The sequence below is a fragment of the Numida meleagris genome, chromosome 1 (genome assembly GCF_002078875.1).
Source record: "Numida meleagris isolate 19003 breed g44 Domestic line chromosome 1, NumMel1.0, whole genome shotgun sequence".
Classification (NCBI taxonomy): Eukaryota; Metazoa; Chordata; class Aves; order Galliformes; family Numididae; genus Numida; species Numida meleagris.
This window is the reverse complement of record NC_034409.1, coordinates 58,346,349-58,363,323: the sequence shown is the minus strand read 5'-3', so window position 1 is coordinate 58,363,323 and position 16,975 is coordinate 58,346,349. Positions and strand designations below refer to the sequence as shown.

General features: G+C 38.3%; 1 protein-coding gene across 1 annotated transcript in view; it reads right to left on the bottom strand.

Moving 5' to 3' along the window:
• DGKI (diacylglycerol kinase iota) overlaps window positions 1-16,975 on the bottom strand; it is a 174,628-nt gene that overhangs the window by 48,082 nt on the left and 109,571 nt on the right. Inside the window, exons 24-27 of the mRNA XM_021388553.1 lie at window positions 8,668-8,747; window positions 7,353-7,397; window positions 2,200-2,269; window positions 694-734 (exon numbers count right to left, since the gene is read on the bottom strand). Of these exons, the coding sequence (XP_021244228.1) occupies window positions 694-734; window positions 2,200-2,269; window positions 7,353-7,397; window positions 8,668-8,747 (236 nt within the window). The remainder of the gene's footprint in view (window positions 1-693; window positions 735-2,199; window positions 2,270-7,352; window positions 7,398-8,667; window positions 8,748-16,975) is intronic.

Sequence of the window (16,975 nt, the reverse complement as noted above, 5' to 3'; positions counted from 1 at the left end):
ATAAACCACCATCTGCAGATCTTCGTTTAGTTCAAAAACAGCTTACATAGTTCTCAGGGGAACAAGATGCAAATGACCAATGAGTAAATCAACAGTTTACATTTCATGCTGCACCACTAATTGGTCTATTCTGCCTACAAGTTGGGAAACATCAAAAGCTCTGTAAAATTTTCAAAGTGTCTTTCAGAAAATACATTCAGCTTGGCAGATCTACACCATGGGTTTCAATCTAATGAAACGACATGTTGTTTTGGGTTTCCTTGGGAATATTTGATACAGCTCTGTTTATAGATCTCAGCTTTAATCACATTCATTTCCACAGCTATTTCATGTCACACACAGGATCAGGACTTCCGGTGTCTAAAAATATCAATGAAAAGATAAAATCAAGCACTCTGGTGCTCGCAGATACCCTTACTAAGATTTGACAAGGATGACTAATGTAGAACATCCTGATTTGTGTATCAGGTTGGTAGTTAAAAAGAAAAGCACATGATCAGCAGATACAAAACTTCAGTGAGCTCAGTGAAATGATACGAATTATGTCAAGCAAAAAATGGTCCAGAATTTTTTCTCTGCTTTTCATAAGGCATCAGCAGCATTCTAGAGTACACAGGAGCAATGGCAGATCGTTCATTTTAAAGATGCATCTGGCATGGCTTTAATAGAAGCAGTAACCAAATAGAGATTTACCTGAGATCTGTCAATGCGGTAAAAACGATCAGCAGAAGTTGCTGCAAAGAAGATAAATAAAAAAGCAGAAATGAAGCAAGTGGTCCAAGCAGAACTGCATGTACAAGATGGGCTGAGCTAACATCAGCATCATGTAAGAAAACCTCTGTGTCAGTGAAGTGACAACATGATTTGATACATTAATTATTTCTATATTCCTACACCACTGAGAAATGAATTTAAAGATGAGGTTTGACAAAACAATATTCATTGAAGCCATTAACTTGAAGTAACTATTTAAAATTCAGGAAAATGGGGTCTCAGGTTTATATATGAATTGCTTACATTTAAATATGCAACAGAAAGAGCTGCATCTTCCAATGACAGTATAGCAAGATCATAAAACTGATAGGTCTAATACAATTGATTCAGACTGTGAATCTAAAAAACAATAATATGCTAGGGAATTCCTTGTAAATCAAATGCTTAAATATTCAATCTGAATTGCTGATACACTCAAGGAAAATTTATTCTACTCATGAACAAAACATTAAAGGAGGAGAGAATCACTAAACAAAGTACCTAATATGAATCTTGGCACTGCCAAATAATTTATATCGCTAAAAGCAGAACTATTTTATCACCTTCAATGTGCTTTATCAGATGCGATATTTTTGTTTCTGCTTTGCATTTAGTTTAGCCAGTGAAATCACAGATTTTTTTTCATTCTGGCATTTTTACAGAACAGCACAGTGATATAGCACTGTCATTTTTGGCACTGCAAGGGAATATCAAACATCTAAAGACTAAAACTGAATCCATCTGTCCACCCAGCTTTCTCTGAAAACAAAACAGATCCTCAATGTATTTTCTATCAATTTTCTATCAATTCTGACAATTCTATCATGAGAGATGAGGAAAAGTGATCAGAAACTGTCAAGGAGAAACTGGTTTTGCTTCAAACAATAAAAAAATCACTCCTCCCATGCTGAAGCTTCTGTGAAAGCAGTTGCCATCCATTTTAGCTGCCCATTCCAGTGCTCTGGAGCCCAGATAAGCTGTCCACTTTGGCAAAGTTTGAGTCAAATACAAGAGTTACATAAAGTGCCCTCTTAGAGGGGAAAGGGAGTACATTTCCATCACCTAAATACTGCACTATTTATGGAGAAACAGAAATGAAGAAGATAGTCCTGCTCACAGCAGTGTGCTACTACAACCAGGCGCATTCTGAATTCAGGTACTGTCACATGGTAAGTGCTGCACCACAGCAGAGACACTAATAAAACCTCCAAGAACCCTTGGGAGAACACGCATCCTTGGGCAGACAATGCTACGGAAGACATTTTGATTGCTATTTGAAGGCCCATTTTTCAGAAGGGATAAGGGGGCATACAGCTCTCTTTTCACCTGTTCATTGTGGCAGACAACAGCTGCTCCTCCCTGGTGGTACTCTTAGATGCACTGTCCTTCACACCTACATCAGCAGCAAGCAGCATGCTAGGCACAACTGGAGGGAGACACACTTACCGTCTAGGAAGCACCATCTAGGAGAGAGCCTCTGAACAGAAAGTACTCTTGGGAAAGAGCTTTCTTGGTCCTGGATAGAGCAGGGAAGCAACATTTCAAAAAAATAACATTTTTTTTTTCTCTATATTGCACAATGTGCAAAACCTAAACCCACTGGATTTGCTCCCTACTGACATCAGGTTTTTGTTGTACTATAGCAGAGCAAACAGTTTACTGTTTATAAATAAACTTGAGGCACTCTCTCAGCTATCCTTTCTCCTTTACCTCAGCAACATTAAAAAGTACTGCATCCAAAGCAGCTTTCCCAGTTGTCTAAAGTCACCTTTATTTGTAGGGCTAGAAAAATAGGGGGAGGTGAAAGAGAAGATCAAAAACAAACAACAAGCAATTAACTCCAATTAGTATGTTTGTGAACTTTTCACTTTGTCTTATTCCAGAGAAGGGCTTTGCAGCCTTTCCCACCTCCACCAGTCTGCCACTTAAAACAAGTGTCCACATTGCTGTTCCTGGCATGTTCAAAATGCACATCAGATAAATAAAAATAAAAATAAAATAAAAATAAAAAGCTGTTGTCTTCATCCAGAATATAGACAGTGCAGAGTGTGGACCTGGGAATCATTGCTGGCTAAGGCAGAAGACATCCCACATTAATGTGTTCCCATACAGTCTAGAAAGACCTGCTTTCTTGGGGCCCAGCTGATATTATATCAAGGAACCAAATGGCTGGGGAGGAACAGAGGGCATCAGACAGGCTGTTCCCTGCTTTCTCAGCTCTCACTGAGCTGGAGACAAGAGGGATCTCAGAAAGCAGAAGGTGTTCATGGCTCTGTGCCATGCTACCAGTGGATGGCCAGCCAGATTCCTAAAGCTGCTGGAACACAACACCTAAACACAAATAGATTTGCATTGGACAAGACACAGCAGCACAGGCTGTGGGCACCAACCCAAAATGCACATAGAGCCAAATTCTATCCTTATTTATAACTTACACAGTAAAATCAGCACACCTGCAAATGACACAAATTCGGGCACATTCACTTAAGATTCAAGTTTACTCCTCCTTAACACAACAGACTACGGAGGGCTATATCAATGCACAAGGCAAGAAAACAAGGAAGCAGAAGCAATGGGGAGGAAAGGTACCTTTGAGAAAAGTATTGCCCTGCACAGAAAGCACAGTATATGATAAGGCATGTGTACATATATCCATAACATGGGCACAGAGTGGTGAAAACAGGCCATGATACAATAATATCTCACTGGGACTTGTCCAAATATCATACAGAAGATCACCACCTTTCCTGAATGCAGGATGCAGGATAAAAAAAAAATGTACTGGGAATTGAACAGCTCTGTCAGGCGAGTAGGTGTTTGAGGGTCTAGCATCCAAAAAGGCTGACTGAAGGAGCAAGTTCCAAAAATAGATTTCAGACAATCATGGGTTTTCAACCAGGAGGGATGACAGGGCTATGAACAGTTAATACATCATAATAATCCAGCATAATACAGAAATCCGTCCTCCAGTTTGTGCTTCAAAGTCATTATTCCAGTCTGCACTACAGCAGACCTTTTAGAAGGGCATCTAGCCCAAGTGACAGACACCAAGAGACATAAACCCCACCAGTCCCTCGGACTGTTGGTATCACGTCCATGGTTTGTATACAAAAAGAGTAAAAGTGAAGAAACACCAGCAGAGAGTTAAAATGAAAGTTTAGGGTGCATCATGCACATCCAACACATCTGGAACGTTCATACAGATTCTCAAAGGTTTAAAGTTTTCTATATTTTCTTCTGCCTTTACTGCCTGTTGTCTACATCATTAAGAAAACCTAGATGGGGTAGTTATTTCTCAGCAATTTACCTTACTGTTTTGCAAATCTGACATATTTCTAAAACACTTCAGGTAGTCATGTGTCAGAAAAAAATTAAGAAAGAAATAAAGAATATATCCACAGAAAAATGGATGCTCCATTGTTTCAACTCCCTAGGCTGCCCAAATGTGTCAGTAAGACAGGAGGAAGAAGCAATTTGCTTTCTTCTACTGGGGGAAAATGTCAGAGAACGCTGGAGGATGGTCTCTTTCAGTCTGGGTGGATAAAATAATTTCCAAATTGATTAAATACCAAATAATGCCATCTAACGTCAAGAGACAGACCTCACTCTTCAATTAACATAATAGTATCTGACATTTTTTCAGCTATCTGAGAAAAAAATGAGGTCATGCTGCCGTTGTACAGACACACACAAGTTCTTGGTTTCCCTAAATTCCTGGTCAGTTGAGCACCTGCATGCACTATCCGTTGTTTTCAAGTAACTGTGATGACAATTAGCTCTTTACATATTGATGGATACTCATTTTGCACAGCCAGGTGAATACATCTCAAAGCCTGGCAAGATGTCACTGTGAAATCTTAACAACTGTATTTGGTATCATGACAGTTTTTCATGATTCATCTTATTAGCTTCTGCTACTGAGATCGAACGGAACTTCCTATTGTCGCCTTTCCTTTCCAGTTATTCAGGACAGAAAAGCAAAGACAGCTCCAGGCAACTCATGTGTCATCTTCTCTGTGCCCTAGATTTTGGAGTTCTGGCAATGAATCTTGTCTGAAATGTTACTGCAGTCACTTACATATTTTGCTTTTAAAAAAATAAAATATCTGCTGATCCATGATATCTGCATCTGTAGCCAGCCTGATAAGAATCAAATCTCAGTTCTGTCCCATATTTAGACTCAGTGATTTTGCTTGATCCCATAAACCTTGACCTCATGTACAGGTTTTGTTTCCAATTTCTGTGCATCACAGGAGAGATGAAGACAGTACAACATTCCATAATATGAACTATTTCTACAAATAGGGATAAAAAAAATGTATATTGGTGGTTAAACTATCAGATTTGAAAGGCGCCTATGTCATTCTCTAATATGAGTTTATGGAGTTGTGAGATGCTTAGGTTTACTTGTATCGTAGCTGTGGTGTATGTGGGAGAGTCAAGGAGTTTCTAAAATCTTCTACACTTGCTAAATTCTACTTACCTAAATGCACAAAGCTGTATGTATCTTAATACTTAGCTCAATGTCTGAGGAAAGGTTAGGGATAGGATACAAAAGACAAAGGGAGGAAAGCACACAAAGACAACAATGCATACGAAAATGGCAGATGATGCAAAGAGGAGAAGTGAGTGAAAGTTCTTAGACCTGTCTGAGTACATAATGCTGGGAAAATGAAGATAGGGATAATGCTGGCAAATACAAACTCAAGTCACAAACTGCATAGGCTCTTTTCAAGAACCCGTTATAGTTCAACAGCAGAACAAGCTTGGAAGATCTCAGAGCCATGAGAATAATATTTTATAGACATTAAGCTTATTAGAGAAAGAAAGCAGAATGAGGAACAAGTCTAACATCATTTTTCTCATTTTCACTCAGGCTTGCTGATATTACTTCTGCTGACTCCCCATGTTTTGAGCTGCAGAGGCATCACACAAGAAAATTGTGTTTATGAGTCCTAAAAGTACCCATGACACCTTATTAGTGAGATAAGACAGTTCCATCAACTCAAGAACCTTATTCACACCCTTTATCCCCTGTTTTCCCCTCTTTGGTAATTTACAGAGATATGCTAACAAATGTGGAACAAACCACAAATTAACCCAGCAAGACAGTTCACAGAAATGATCTGCTAGGAATACAGCAGCGTTTGAAGAATCCAGGACAAACAAGAACTGAAGACAAAACACAGAGGGGGGGCATTAAAAATATAGCATCATAAAAAATTAATAGCAAGTTAGGGATTTCACCATGATGTGCGCTAGAGGAAAAGGCTAGGCAATTAATTTATACGCTGCTATAACTGCAGAGGTTAGGGCCAAGTATGAGGCTGGTTTCTGACATTTCATTCCCTATTCTGTCCCTCCCCATATGCACCGATTTAGTTCCTCATTTTACCTCAGGCAGTTTCCTACACATGGAGCACTCAGCAGCCACTTAGGTTAATTTATAAGGAATGGTACAGAATAACACAAGCTGTTTTATTAGCCAATTCGCTAGACGCTAGTGCTGTTCTAAAAATCAGTTCTAGGGCAATGATTGACACAAATGTCAAAACTATGAGGTTAAAATTGGACACAGAAATGCAGAAGCAAACCATGTACTGGTAAGAAGAAAGCAGCTTCAGAAACAAACGTGCCAAATTTGCATTTTCTTGTAGCGTCTTCCTGAATATAGCACATTACAGTCAGTCCTGCCAAACTGGAATTCTGTATCACCCAGGTAATCATTAAGGCCCAAGAAATCATCCGCAGTTTCACTACAGTAGGTTCCCATCAGCTGGATCCTTGCATTTTTTCTCAGTGAACTCATTCCTGCTGATCCTAACAAGACTTACATTGTTAAACCCAGGAAAAGGCTATCAACACTGTGCAACTTGAGTCTTGTGGGCCTAGGCACTTTGTCAATTGACCATTGTTTGTGTCAAGTCTCCACGTTAATGTCAAATTAGCTCAGGAGTCAGTAGATTTAGTCTGAATTACTTTACTCCCAATGTAAGCATTTTGCAGCACAATATTTTACTGAGAGTAATATATATTCTCGAATGCTTCCAACTGTAAAGTCAAGTTCTATACTGTATGAACTATACAATATAGCTGTAAAATGCACAAAGAGCCCAATTTTAAAAAATAGTCATCTAGAAAGAGAATGTACTTGCCACAGACAAAGGCCACATTTGTGTCCAGGATGGATCAAAAAAACTACTCTGAAGATTATGTTAGTCTAGAGGAAAATGACTGTGGTGCATGTAATTATTAATAGGTTAGGTTTGCTAGTACACCTTTCTTCTCAGTGGTAGATACTACTATTTCATCTACGCAATATAAAAAATTATTGTTCCATTTCTCAGAGAAACTTTTTTTTTCGTCACTTGTTTTAAAGGACACATTCTCTCATTCACTTCAAGAGGCAATTTTAAAGATGATTCCATAAGGTTTGCAAGGAAAAAGATTATCTCAAGGAAATCAGAATGAACCTCTACCATTTAAGGACAAATGGTAATCAAAAATTCCTCTAAAACTGAGTTCAAATGCAAACAGTGCGGTCCGCATTGTTAAGGTTGTCTTTGTTCTTCATTTACTAAATGGAAAGCTCATCTTACCTGATAATGAACTCTCTGTGTAGTAGAAGTTGCCGACTGTAGGTCCTAATAGGAGGATGAAAGATAGGACAATGATGAGAATATTAAATCAACAAAAGTTATTGCAGTTCTACTATTTGTAGTGGCTGAGTAAACATAAAGTAATTTTGCAAGTATTTCTCATTGGTTTTAAGTATATTAAACAAATGCCACAAAATAGTCAAGGAAAGCTCTCCTGGAGCGTGCATTTACATGCATCTGGTAAAAAGAAAACAGTCTAGTTTTAAAAATTTATACAGAGATTATGTTAATGAGTTTTTATCATATCACAGATCTGTTTGTATATCACAGATCTATGAAAACTATCTAAATTTAGATATGAGCAGCAAAAAGAAAGAGAAAAGCTAAAAGCCTTAAATTGTCTTTTGTAAGCATTTCTGAGTAATTAATACACTAAAGAAAAACCCTGGTATTTTTCCATGTTTTAAGACAACCTCATGCCAAGGAGGTCACCTCAGTGCTGCAATCATCCCAACTACTGTATCGCAATCTTCTCAGATGGAAATAGGAGGAATGCAGTCCATAGCTCCTGTGCCAACTGGGACAGCTATTCAGAAACCCATGTTAAGTCCCCACACTTGTGAATGTTTTTGAAAGATATCAGCACAAGTTTATGAAACAGTGAGAGGTAGTCTATTAATGGAATCCATCGGTTTTATCACTAAGCGCATACACATTTAAAATTATTCAGGTAATGGGGCATTTGGATTCTCAATTTCCCAGGCTGTACTGGGAATACCTTCCAGAAGCAAGGCATTCAAGAAGATAAAAGGTACATTAGCTGATAAGCATATCTCTGTATTTTTTGAAATAACAGTTTGATATTTGTAGTGTTTATTGGAGTCTCTGTTTATTCCATGACTGTGTTAGAGAATGATATTTGCATAATTAGATCCATTGAAATACCATGATATTTATCCTTACATAATGCAGTTTGCAAACACTAATTTGCTCAGAAATTGGCATAAATTCAGCAATGAATGTGGAGAGTGCTTGTATTCTGTTCAAATTCAAGAAGAAGCAAGCACAATACACATCAATTCCACTATAATTTAAATGGTTTCAGTATGATTTATTTTTTCCTGTTTAGAAAATAATGTTTTGTGTTACTCCCAGTTTTAATAGCATATCATAACTCTAAAGTTTTGTTTTCAGCACAAGGCAATCTGCAATACTCACGGCACAAAGTTGTTGCAGTCATTAGACCTATGCACTCAGGAGTGGAAGAAGCATAATACAGCTTAATAAATGGTACTTAAATTCACAAAAACGTTACCTCTTGTAGACGGTCAATGTACATACGACAGGTCTCCAAGTCACAATCTCCTCGTACAACTATAATTCCTAAGGGAATGGCTGGGAAAGGGAAAACACAGAAAAAATGTCTTTAACTGAGGTCTGTTGAACTTTAATAGATTTGCAATATGTTTTGTTTTGTTGTTTATTTTCTTAATGTCCTCACTAAAGCTCTCTGCTATCTAAATCTTAACGGTCACTTAAAATCAGGAACATAATATTCATCGTTCATCTTACCCATTTGTAACTATCAAAGATTCTGACATTCAACTGCCTTTTATACCATGAAAGCTAAAAGAGATTCAGTTAAATTGTGTACTTCATTCTCCGATGTGAACACCAATTATTTTTAGAGAATTTCATTTTCAAAACACTTAAGATTCTACAGAAATGATTTAAAGCAATGAAATCTAGTGGCATGTGACTTACATGGTTAAAAAAAATGAATCTATTTTCTAAATTACCTTTACATTCCACCAGGATTTTGTTGTAAACAGTATTTTTGGGATTCCCTTTTAATCCTCTGGCAGACCTGTCCTGGAACTGTTATTGACACAAAAGAACAGGGCTGCTTCTGCTTTCCAGCCTGAGCTTATTGGTTTGTTGACTTAAGATTATAGAGGTATTTATTTATGACTACATAACGAAGCCTTTCCTTTAGCAGGAGAAAAAAAAATGACAACAAAATGCAGCAGTGATATTAATTTACTACATTTTATGGTAGGATTTAAGGGAAAAAGAGCATACTCAGAGGTTATCAGCTTCAACTTTATATCTCCAAAGTAAAATGACAACCATAGCAAATAACCGAAGTAAAATTAAACAACCAAAGTTAAAGGGTATCTGAGGTCACAGCCTGACGCAGGAGAAAACTGGAGTCATGTTATTTTGATGTAAGGATGCTTTTAAATAAAAACAGATATTGTTCCATCTGCACACAAAGCTGACACGCCTAAAATGTCTTAGGGAAAAAGAAAAGAAAACTTGCAAAAATACAGCCAATAATTCCCCTCAGTTGAAGGCAGCATTTTAGATAACGAGGAGTTTAGTTTTCTACAACTATTCTCTTCTTTCAGACTCTAGGTTTTAAAAAAACAGACCAAAAATGGGAGCAAATGTATGCGTGAGTCTACCAGGAAGGTACCAAGAGAGCTGCATACAAAAATCTCTTTAAACACAAAGGAAACAAGTAAGAAAATTCTCAAGTACACTAATGTCTGAAACTGAATCACAAAATTATTTTTTTCTCCCTGGAGGGTCTTTAGTCAAACAATGCCCCCAAAAGCAGGGAAGCAGCAGGAAATGGATTTAAATAATCATATGAAGTATTCCAGAAGGAGAGAAGAATATCAGCTCACAAGCAATTTTGCTAACTGAATAACAAAAAGCAACTTAAAGTCACTGACAGTACTGAGATAAACAGAAAAAACAACAGTGCTGCAGTTCCTCCTGTCATTCAAAAGGAGTTGGCTAAGAGGGGCTCTGAGATGCTTATCTGTTGGGAAGCTCTTCATTCTGGTAAGGGAACAAGACAGTGATAAAACATAATGGGGAACACCTCCATGGCTCATTTTCTTGTGGCCCACCGAGGCTGGAAGTGTAATGAGAAATTCAATAGTCTCAGGAAGAAGTCAGGAAGCAGCTACAGGACAGAAAGGCATTATGGACCTCAGAGGCAAGTTCAGGGCTCCAAGAATATATCACCAGTGCTCTCAGCATCGTGTTTGGAAAGCGATGTAAACAGCAGAGCAGATAAGAGTCTCAGAAAACCAGAAGCAGGGAAAAATATGGCAGGGAGGGATTAAAAAAAAAAAAAAAAGGAAAGAAGGGCTAGGAAGGAAGATGAAGGAAGAAAAGAAAAGCCCACACTGCTCATCAAATAACGCATCTGACAGTGATCCCAATCCACCTGCCTCTTCAGAAAGCCCAGCAGGCAACACTGCTCATTGCAACCTCTAGGGCTTTCTCATTACTCAACAGAGCTTGTGAGACAAGCTAAGTGGAATGAGGGTCAATGGTCAGGTCTGCTTGATGTACACGGACGCTCTGAGTTACGGACTGATTCTCTTTGCTTTGTGTTTGCTAGTGCTTAACCTGCTCTGACAGGAGACCCTTATGCTCCTGGCAAAGAGCACTTAATGACCATCTAGTTTTAATTCAGTAGATCCCTCTGCAGCCCTTATTGAAAGGGCTGAGATTTTTTAAGGCACTAAAAAGTGAATTGCAGCAGACATGACTACATCTCCAACAGTTACAGAGCACTAGGGAGATACAGCATCGGTTCAGAAATTGTCACCACACATTTTGTCTCTTTTGTATTGAATAACTTCCTTCAATTTAACAGGGTCCAGAGCTTTAACACACTGAAACAATGGAACTAATACAGAATGACAATCCTTAACCTCCACCACTGCTGATAGCCCTAAGCAGAAAGACCTTATAAACATTGGGAATTCTAAAGAAATCCACCAAAACATCTATAAAGAAAACACTAGTATGCAATAGATGGCTGAGCTGTGACACTTCTGAGCCTTATCTGTATGATTAAAGGTGAAGATTATCATCCATAGGGGTAATTAATTACATCTGAATTTTGTACGTTAATTACATATATAATTTGCTCTTAAAAAGGGAGGTGTAACTTCTCCTGCCTGGAAATCCTGAACCAGCACAACATCTGCTTTTATGGTTCAATGGCTAGCTAAGGGATATGGTGTGTAAGATAGGTCTCAAACGGTTCCATCCCACGCGGTTTATTTTCAATTAAAAAACTTTTAAAGTCATTGCTGAATAACACTACTGCATATGCTAAAATGTTGCTTGACAAACATTAGTGCAGGGTTTTGTATTGTTTGCTCTTTGTTGTTGTTTGTTTGATTTTTTTTTTGTTTTTTTTTTCCTGAAACTCATTTGCCTTCCAGCAAGTGAAATGTTTCCAGCCCTCATTTATATCATAAACCACGGTAAGCATGCACAACGCATCACACGGCCAACATTTTCAAAGCACCTCAGAACAGCAGCTTTTTGAAAACAATAGCAAGCCCTTACGGATTTAAACTACAGGACTGTTGCTCATTCTAAATACAGGGCAACACTGTACAATGGGGCCAGAATAACAGAATCATTAAGGTTGGAAAAGACCATTAAGATCATCTAGTCCAACCATCAAAGGAGGTAAGTTATGATGAATCAGGTAAAGACATAAGGTTAATGTGCATGCAGAGCCTGACATTCGATGTCATTGTGAATGTTTTCATTAGAGAATACATGGACTTCTGCCTTTTTTGAATAGTTGTGTGGATAAGGATGTGGGGAGCAAAAACCAGTGCTGTGGGACACAGTGATTACTGGACACGTCAGGTGAAAGGTGAGAGGGGAAAACAAAGTTTCGCAGTCTTGCACATATTAAGAGCACGAACACTGCAGAGCAGCTTTCCTAGACAACCACAGACTATCCACTCCTGTGACTACAGAGACATGTCCACATGCCAAAAATAAGGGATAGTCTCAGATCACAGGCCAAACCACAGCATTCAGGAGACTGAAATTTTTCTCCTGAGGTGCCTCCTCTGACTGCTTGCATCCAGCTCCCAGCTTCTTTGTGTTCCCTGAATGGTGAAAAGAACTTTGTCCAAGGAGCTGTGGATACATACTCTAATACTGCATGGATAAGCAGCAGAGCAAGAACCCCAGGAGATGAGACAGTCAGGCAGTTGCTTCATATTCTGAACCAGCACTGCGGAAAGCTTTTTGTTCCTAGCAATGCTGACTGAAATCGAGTGTCAGCAGGAGGAGGGTGAGGTAGATGCAGCAGTATGACTAGCGTAATGCTCTAATAACTGCAAGATTAGTAGCACTTTCTTAAGCTCTCATGAAATTAGCTATGGAATTTATGTAAACAAAGAAGAAATCTTCCTATTAACTGCCCATTATGTTGAATACCTAAAGCTAATGAAATTCTCAACACTACTGAGAACACTGCCTGAACACCACATACTACACCATCAAGAAAAAGTAAAATTCAATTAACTTCCCCATTTATTGTTATGAAAGTATTCAATTTGTGAACTAAACACCATGTTTAACCCACTCAAATCCCAAATAAAACAGCCTCAAGGCAGATCATTAAGGTAGATGTGAATGCTAGGAAAACTCATTCCAGCACTGACATACACCTCAGGGGAAAGGGGAGATTAGACATGGGGCAGTAAACGTTTAATGTAGCAAATAAAGGACCCTCACTACTGGAAATGTTATAAAAACATCATTTTCCTGAGGGGTTTTCACTGATATTAGAAATATGAAGAACCAAGTAAGTTCTAGTGAGAGAATGCTAAGATATTCAGACACTTAAATTAGAGATTTGACTTTTCCAGCATGGTTTTAATACAATTGAGTTTCTACTAAAGGATTTTTTTCCAAAACAAATCTAAGACATACATCTCCTCAGATCCCTTTCGTTTATTCTACTGACAGAAACAAAGCCTTCTTCGGTTGCTTGGCTGGTTGCTAGTTTTTTAAATACTAGTGGTTAAATTCTAAAGCCCTCATGTATCTGGGCATTAAACGCAGTGGAGGTTAGCAGACTAAATCAGCACATTTGAGAGGGCGGTCATTCCCTCCAGAATGTCAGTTCTCTAACACCCAGACATACTAAAAAAGAAGCTGCCCAAGTCAAATGAAGAGGGAAACTGTTGCAGACACGAGATGAAAAAGAATGAGTTAAAGAAAGACTCTGAAGAGCTTGGAATTTAAACTGGTAAGGAAGAGATATTGGGATTAAGAGCTGAAAGAAGAGGTGTGGCTGAGCAACTTGTGAGGGTTTACAATTAAGAAAAAGAACAGGAACCTGAGCAGTAAGATCTACAGAGACAAAGATGGACAAGAAGGAAATGAGTGGTGAAGAGGAATAGCAGGATTGAAAAGGTAAAAGGAAATCAGACAAGGAAAGTGATAGGAAAGGAAACAGCAGAAGAGGAGTATGCAGAAAAATCTATGCCATAAAGCCAAATTATAATGTGATTTCCTGGAAGGTCTGGAATGGAACTTAATATTTTTGTCTCTCAGTACTGTGGGGTTAATATATATTAATGAAATATATTGGAATACTGCTTATGTCTTCTAGGCCAAAGGAGAGGACAGTCCTACAGGTTACTGTTTACCCATTAGCTCAAAAGACAGAGGACTGCATTGGCTGTGGAGACGCTCTATACACAATGAACTCCATGGCATGAGATGGAAGCCTAAACCACTGAACTTATTGTGTTGCTTGTTTTGGCTTGTTTTTTTTCAAATCCAGGCAATGACATGCTCTCTGTTAAATAAATGTTATGGCTATGAAGTCAGGAGCTCAAAGTTATAAAAAGACAGGATTAAAGTTGCCTGTCTCAACACCTATGTATATATTCATTGTGCTACTACCTTTAGCCATCTGAACACACCCTATTTTTTCTTCTGTTGGACTCCTGTGTCTTTCTAGTCTTTGAATACAGGCGTGAGTATAAACACATGCATGTGTATGGATTTGTATCAAAGAGAGAAATGTACAGTAGTGCCTGGACAAAGCTAAAAATGTCTGATGCATCAAAACACAAAAAGAGAGATTTCCTTTGATATAACCAGTGTATTTGGCAACTTTGTTTTTGTCATTTCTATTTCATTTTTCAAACATTTATCAGTGGTTTGCATCTGTACACATCACCAAGAGAATCTACGAGCACAGAATGAACAGATTTTGCAATATTTACCTCACTGTTAACTTCTAATCCTCTTGGTCTGATTATCATCTTGCTAGGTAACTTTAGGCAACCCATTAAATCCTTCCAGTTTCAGACCTTATTACATCAGCATGAAAGAAAAAATGCATGAATTATCTAATGTCTGCACAACACACCTTGAGAAAGCAAAGCTGTTAGTGCAATATGGTGACTTTTAAGCAGAGTGAAAACTGGTAGACAGTCTGCAGGCAATGCTACCCTTTACAGTGCCTCTACAGAGAAGCTACCACATCCACTTAGAAACCTCCTGACAAAGAAGCAACCATTGGTCCTTCTCTTACAGGACAGAAGAGTGGGTTTATAGCTACACAATCCACTCCACCTACATCCATCCAGATTGATGTTGCATGCCAGTGAGCACATTTCCTTCAGTGGCTAATCAACCTTGTCCTGATTCCACCTGCTAATTCAGGTTTTCCTTCATCACCATAGTCACGTAGCAGGAGATCACTACTCCTGTGTCCTTCACATTATGGGGATCCAGGATGTAAATACCAAGTCCTCAGCATTGACCTTTTCTTATTTAACTACTTGCTCAAAATCACACTGAATACCCTCCAAACCGTCTTCATCCACTACATCTTTGAGCAGGGGTGTTGGAACTAAATCATCTTTGAGATCCCTTCCAATCCAAGCTATTTTGTGATTCTATGATTTCATAGGTGTGGGATTCTCAAACTCTGGTAAATACACTGCTGATATGAGGAAACCATGGTATCTCTGTCTACGTACATGTCTAAAACTACTCACAAGATTGTTAGTCCTTGTACTCAATAAGAATTTATCAGATGACCCCAAAACACTCAGATAACCTACAGAAATTGAAGGCAAGACATATGCAACACAGATATCTGGCTAGATATAATTAGCAAGGGACAGATTACTGGGAGAGAAATAAGAATCTAAGATTAATGTCACATCATGTTACTCCTGATCCCAACACACACAAACAAAAAGCAAGGAGGCTAAATAGAAAGAGACTGTTAGATTGTAGCTAAATCAATTACTATACACATGGAAATAAATCTTCTTCAAAAATTGTTTTTCAATTTTCTGTGTCATTTTATTCCAGAGTAGATAAGGAATGGCTGGTTCTGTGTGAAATATAGTGATGTGGGAGACGAAGAGCTCACAGAGCTGATACTTATTTCTGATATTGCTGTCACTGGGGTTGATTATGATTCCTCCTTAATCTTAGTGGCATTGAGCAAGCAAGATGGGAGCTCCGAGGATAGAGCATACAAAATATGTAAAGAGTACTAAGAACTGACTGATACTATTAAATAAACAAACAAACAAACAAATAAAACTTTGCATCGACTGCTGCTGGTGTGCTAATTCACCCCTCCATCTTGACGGTGCAAATCTACAGTAACGTCGCTAAGAAGGAGAAAACATGGATGAGGACCATATGGTCACTAATTAGTTCGTGGGTGTATTAGTTTCTAATAATTTCTGTTTATACCTCCATTGTCAAGAATTTCATAGGAGCAGTGAAATGGGGAAAATCTAGAGTCATAAAGATTTTGATATTTTAAAAGTAATTGAATTGTTCCTCCAAAATGCTGTTTTGAATCATACTTTCCTGCCATAGCAGGAAATCAGAAAGAGTACACAGAAGATGCATGGGCAAGACACAGAATTAAGCTCTGCCCAACTAGAAACATCAATTGAATTTGCTCTTTGAATATGATGATCTTGGTCACTTAAGGCACAAGTATCACATCAGGCAAGAGGAAATGAAACTAGTGATTAGGGTGGCAAGTGCTTGGGACATATAAACGAATGCGCTGGAGATAACAACTACGTTACCAGCAACAAATAACATTACAACATAACTAAAATAGTCAAGATATATCCCTTTCCTAAAAGAGTGCATGGAATCATTCAACCCCATCAAAAAGGATGCCCCTGTACCATCATCAATCATCAGACAGACAATACTGAGATGCTGACAGAATGAAGGAGAAAAAGAGGAGCACAGGGAAGGGAAAGAAGGGACAATTCAGAAACAGCGTCTTGGTTAAATGCCAGCTGCAGTGACAAGAAAAGTAAAGAGCAACAGAAGGAGAATGGGCTAAGAACAATTTTGCCCTTCAGAGAACAAAATGACACTGTTTAATTGCTCAGAAGGTTTTCAAAATGAGGTGTCTACCTCCAACAGAGTGAAGATTAATCTTCACAGAACAGTTTGTAGGATGTGTTGTTAGACATTGGGAAGTACAATTTCAGACGAAGCAGTTGATAGAATCAAATCAGTATTTTGAGCAAACCAGGGAAGTGAAATGTATTTACTGTGAATTAAAGTGATCCAGATTATTACATTGATGTCAGAGATTTCAAAACTCTATTATAGAAACATGTGACAGGCAAAAACCTTAATAGCTTCTTTGTTATCATTCCTTCAAGGATAACAGCATGAGTCATTATTAACTGGCTTCCTTTTCCTGTTCAGATTCCTGTGGGATTCTGGTTTAGCCTTCAAAAACTGTGGGGAGATAAAAGTGCTTT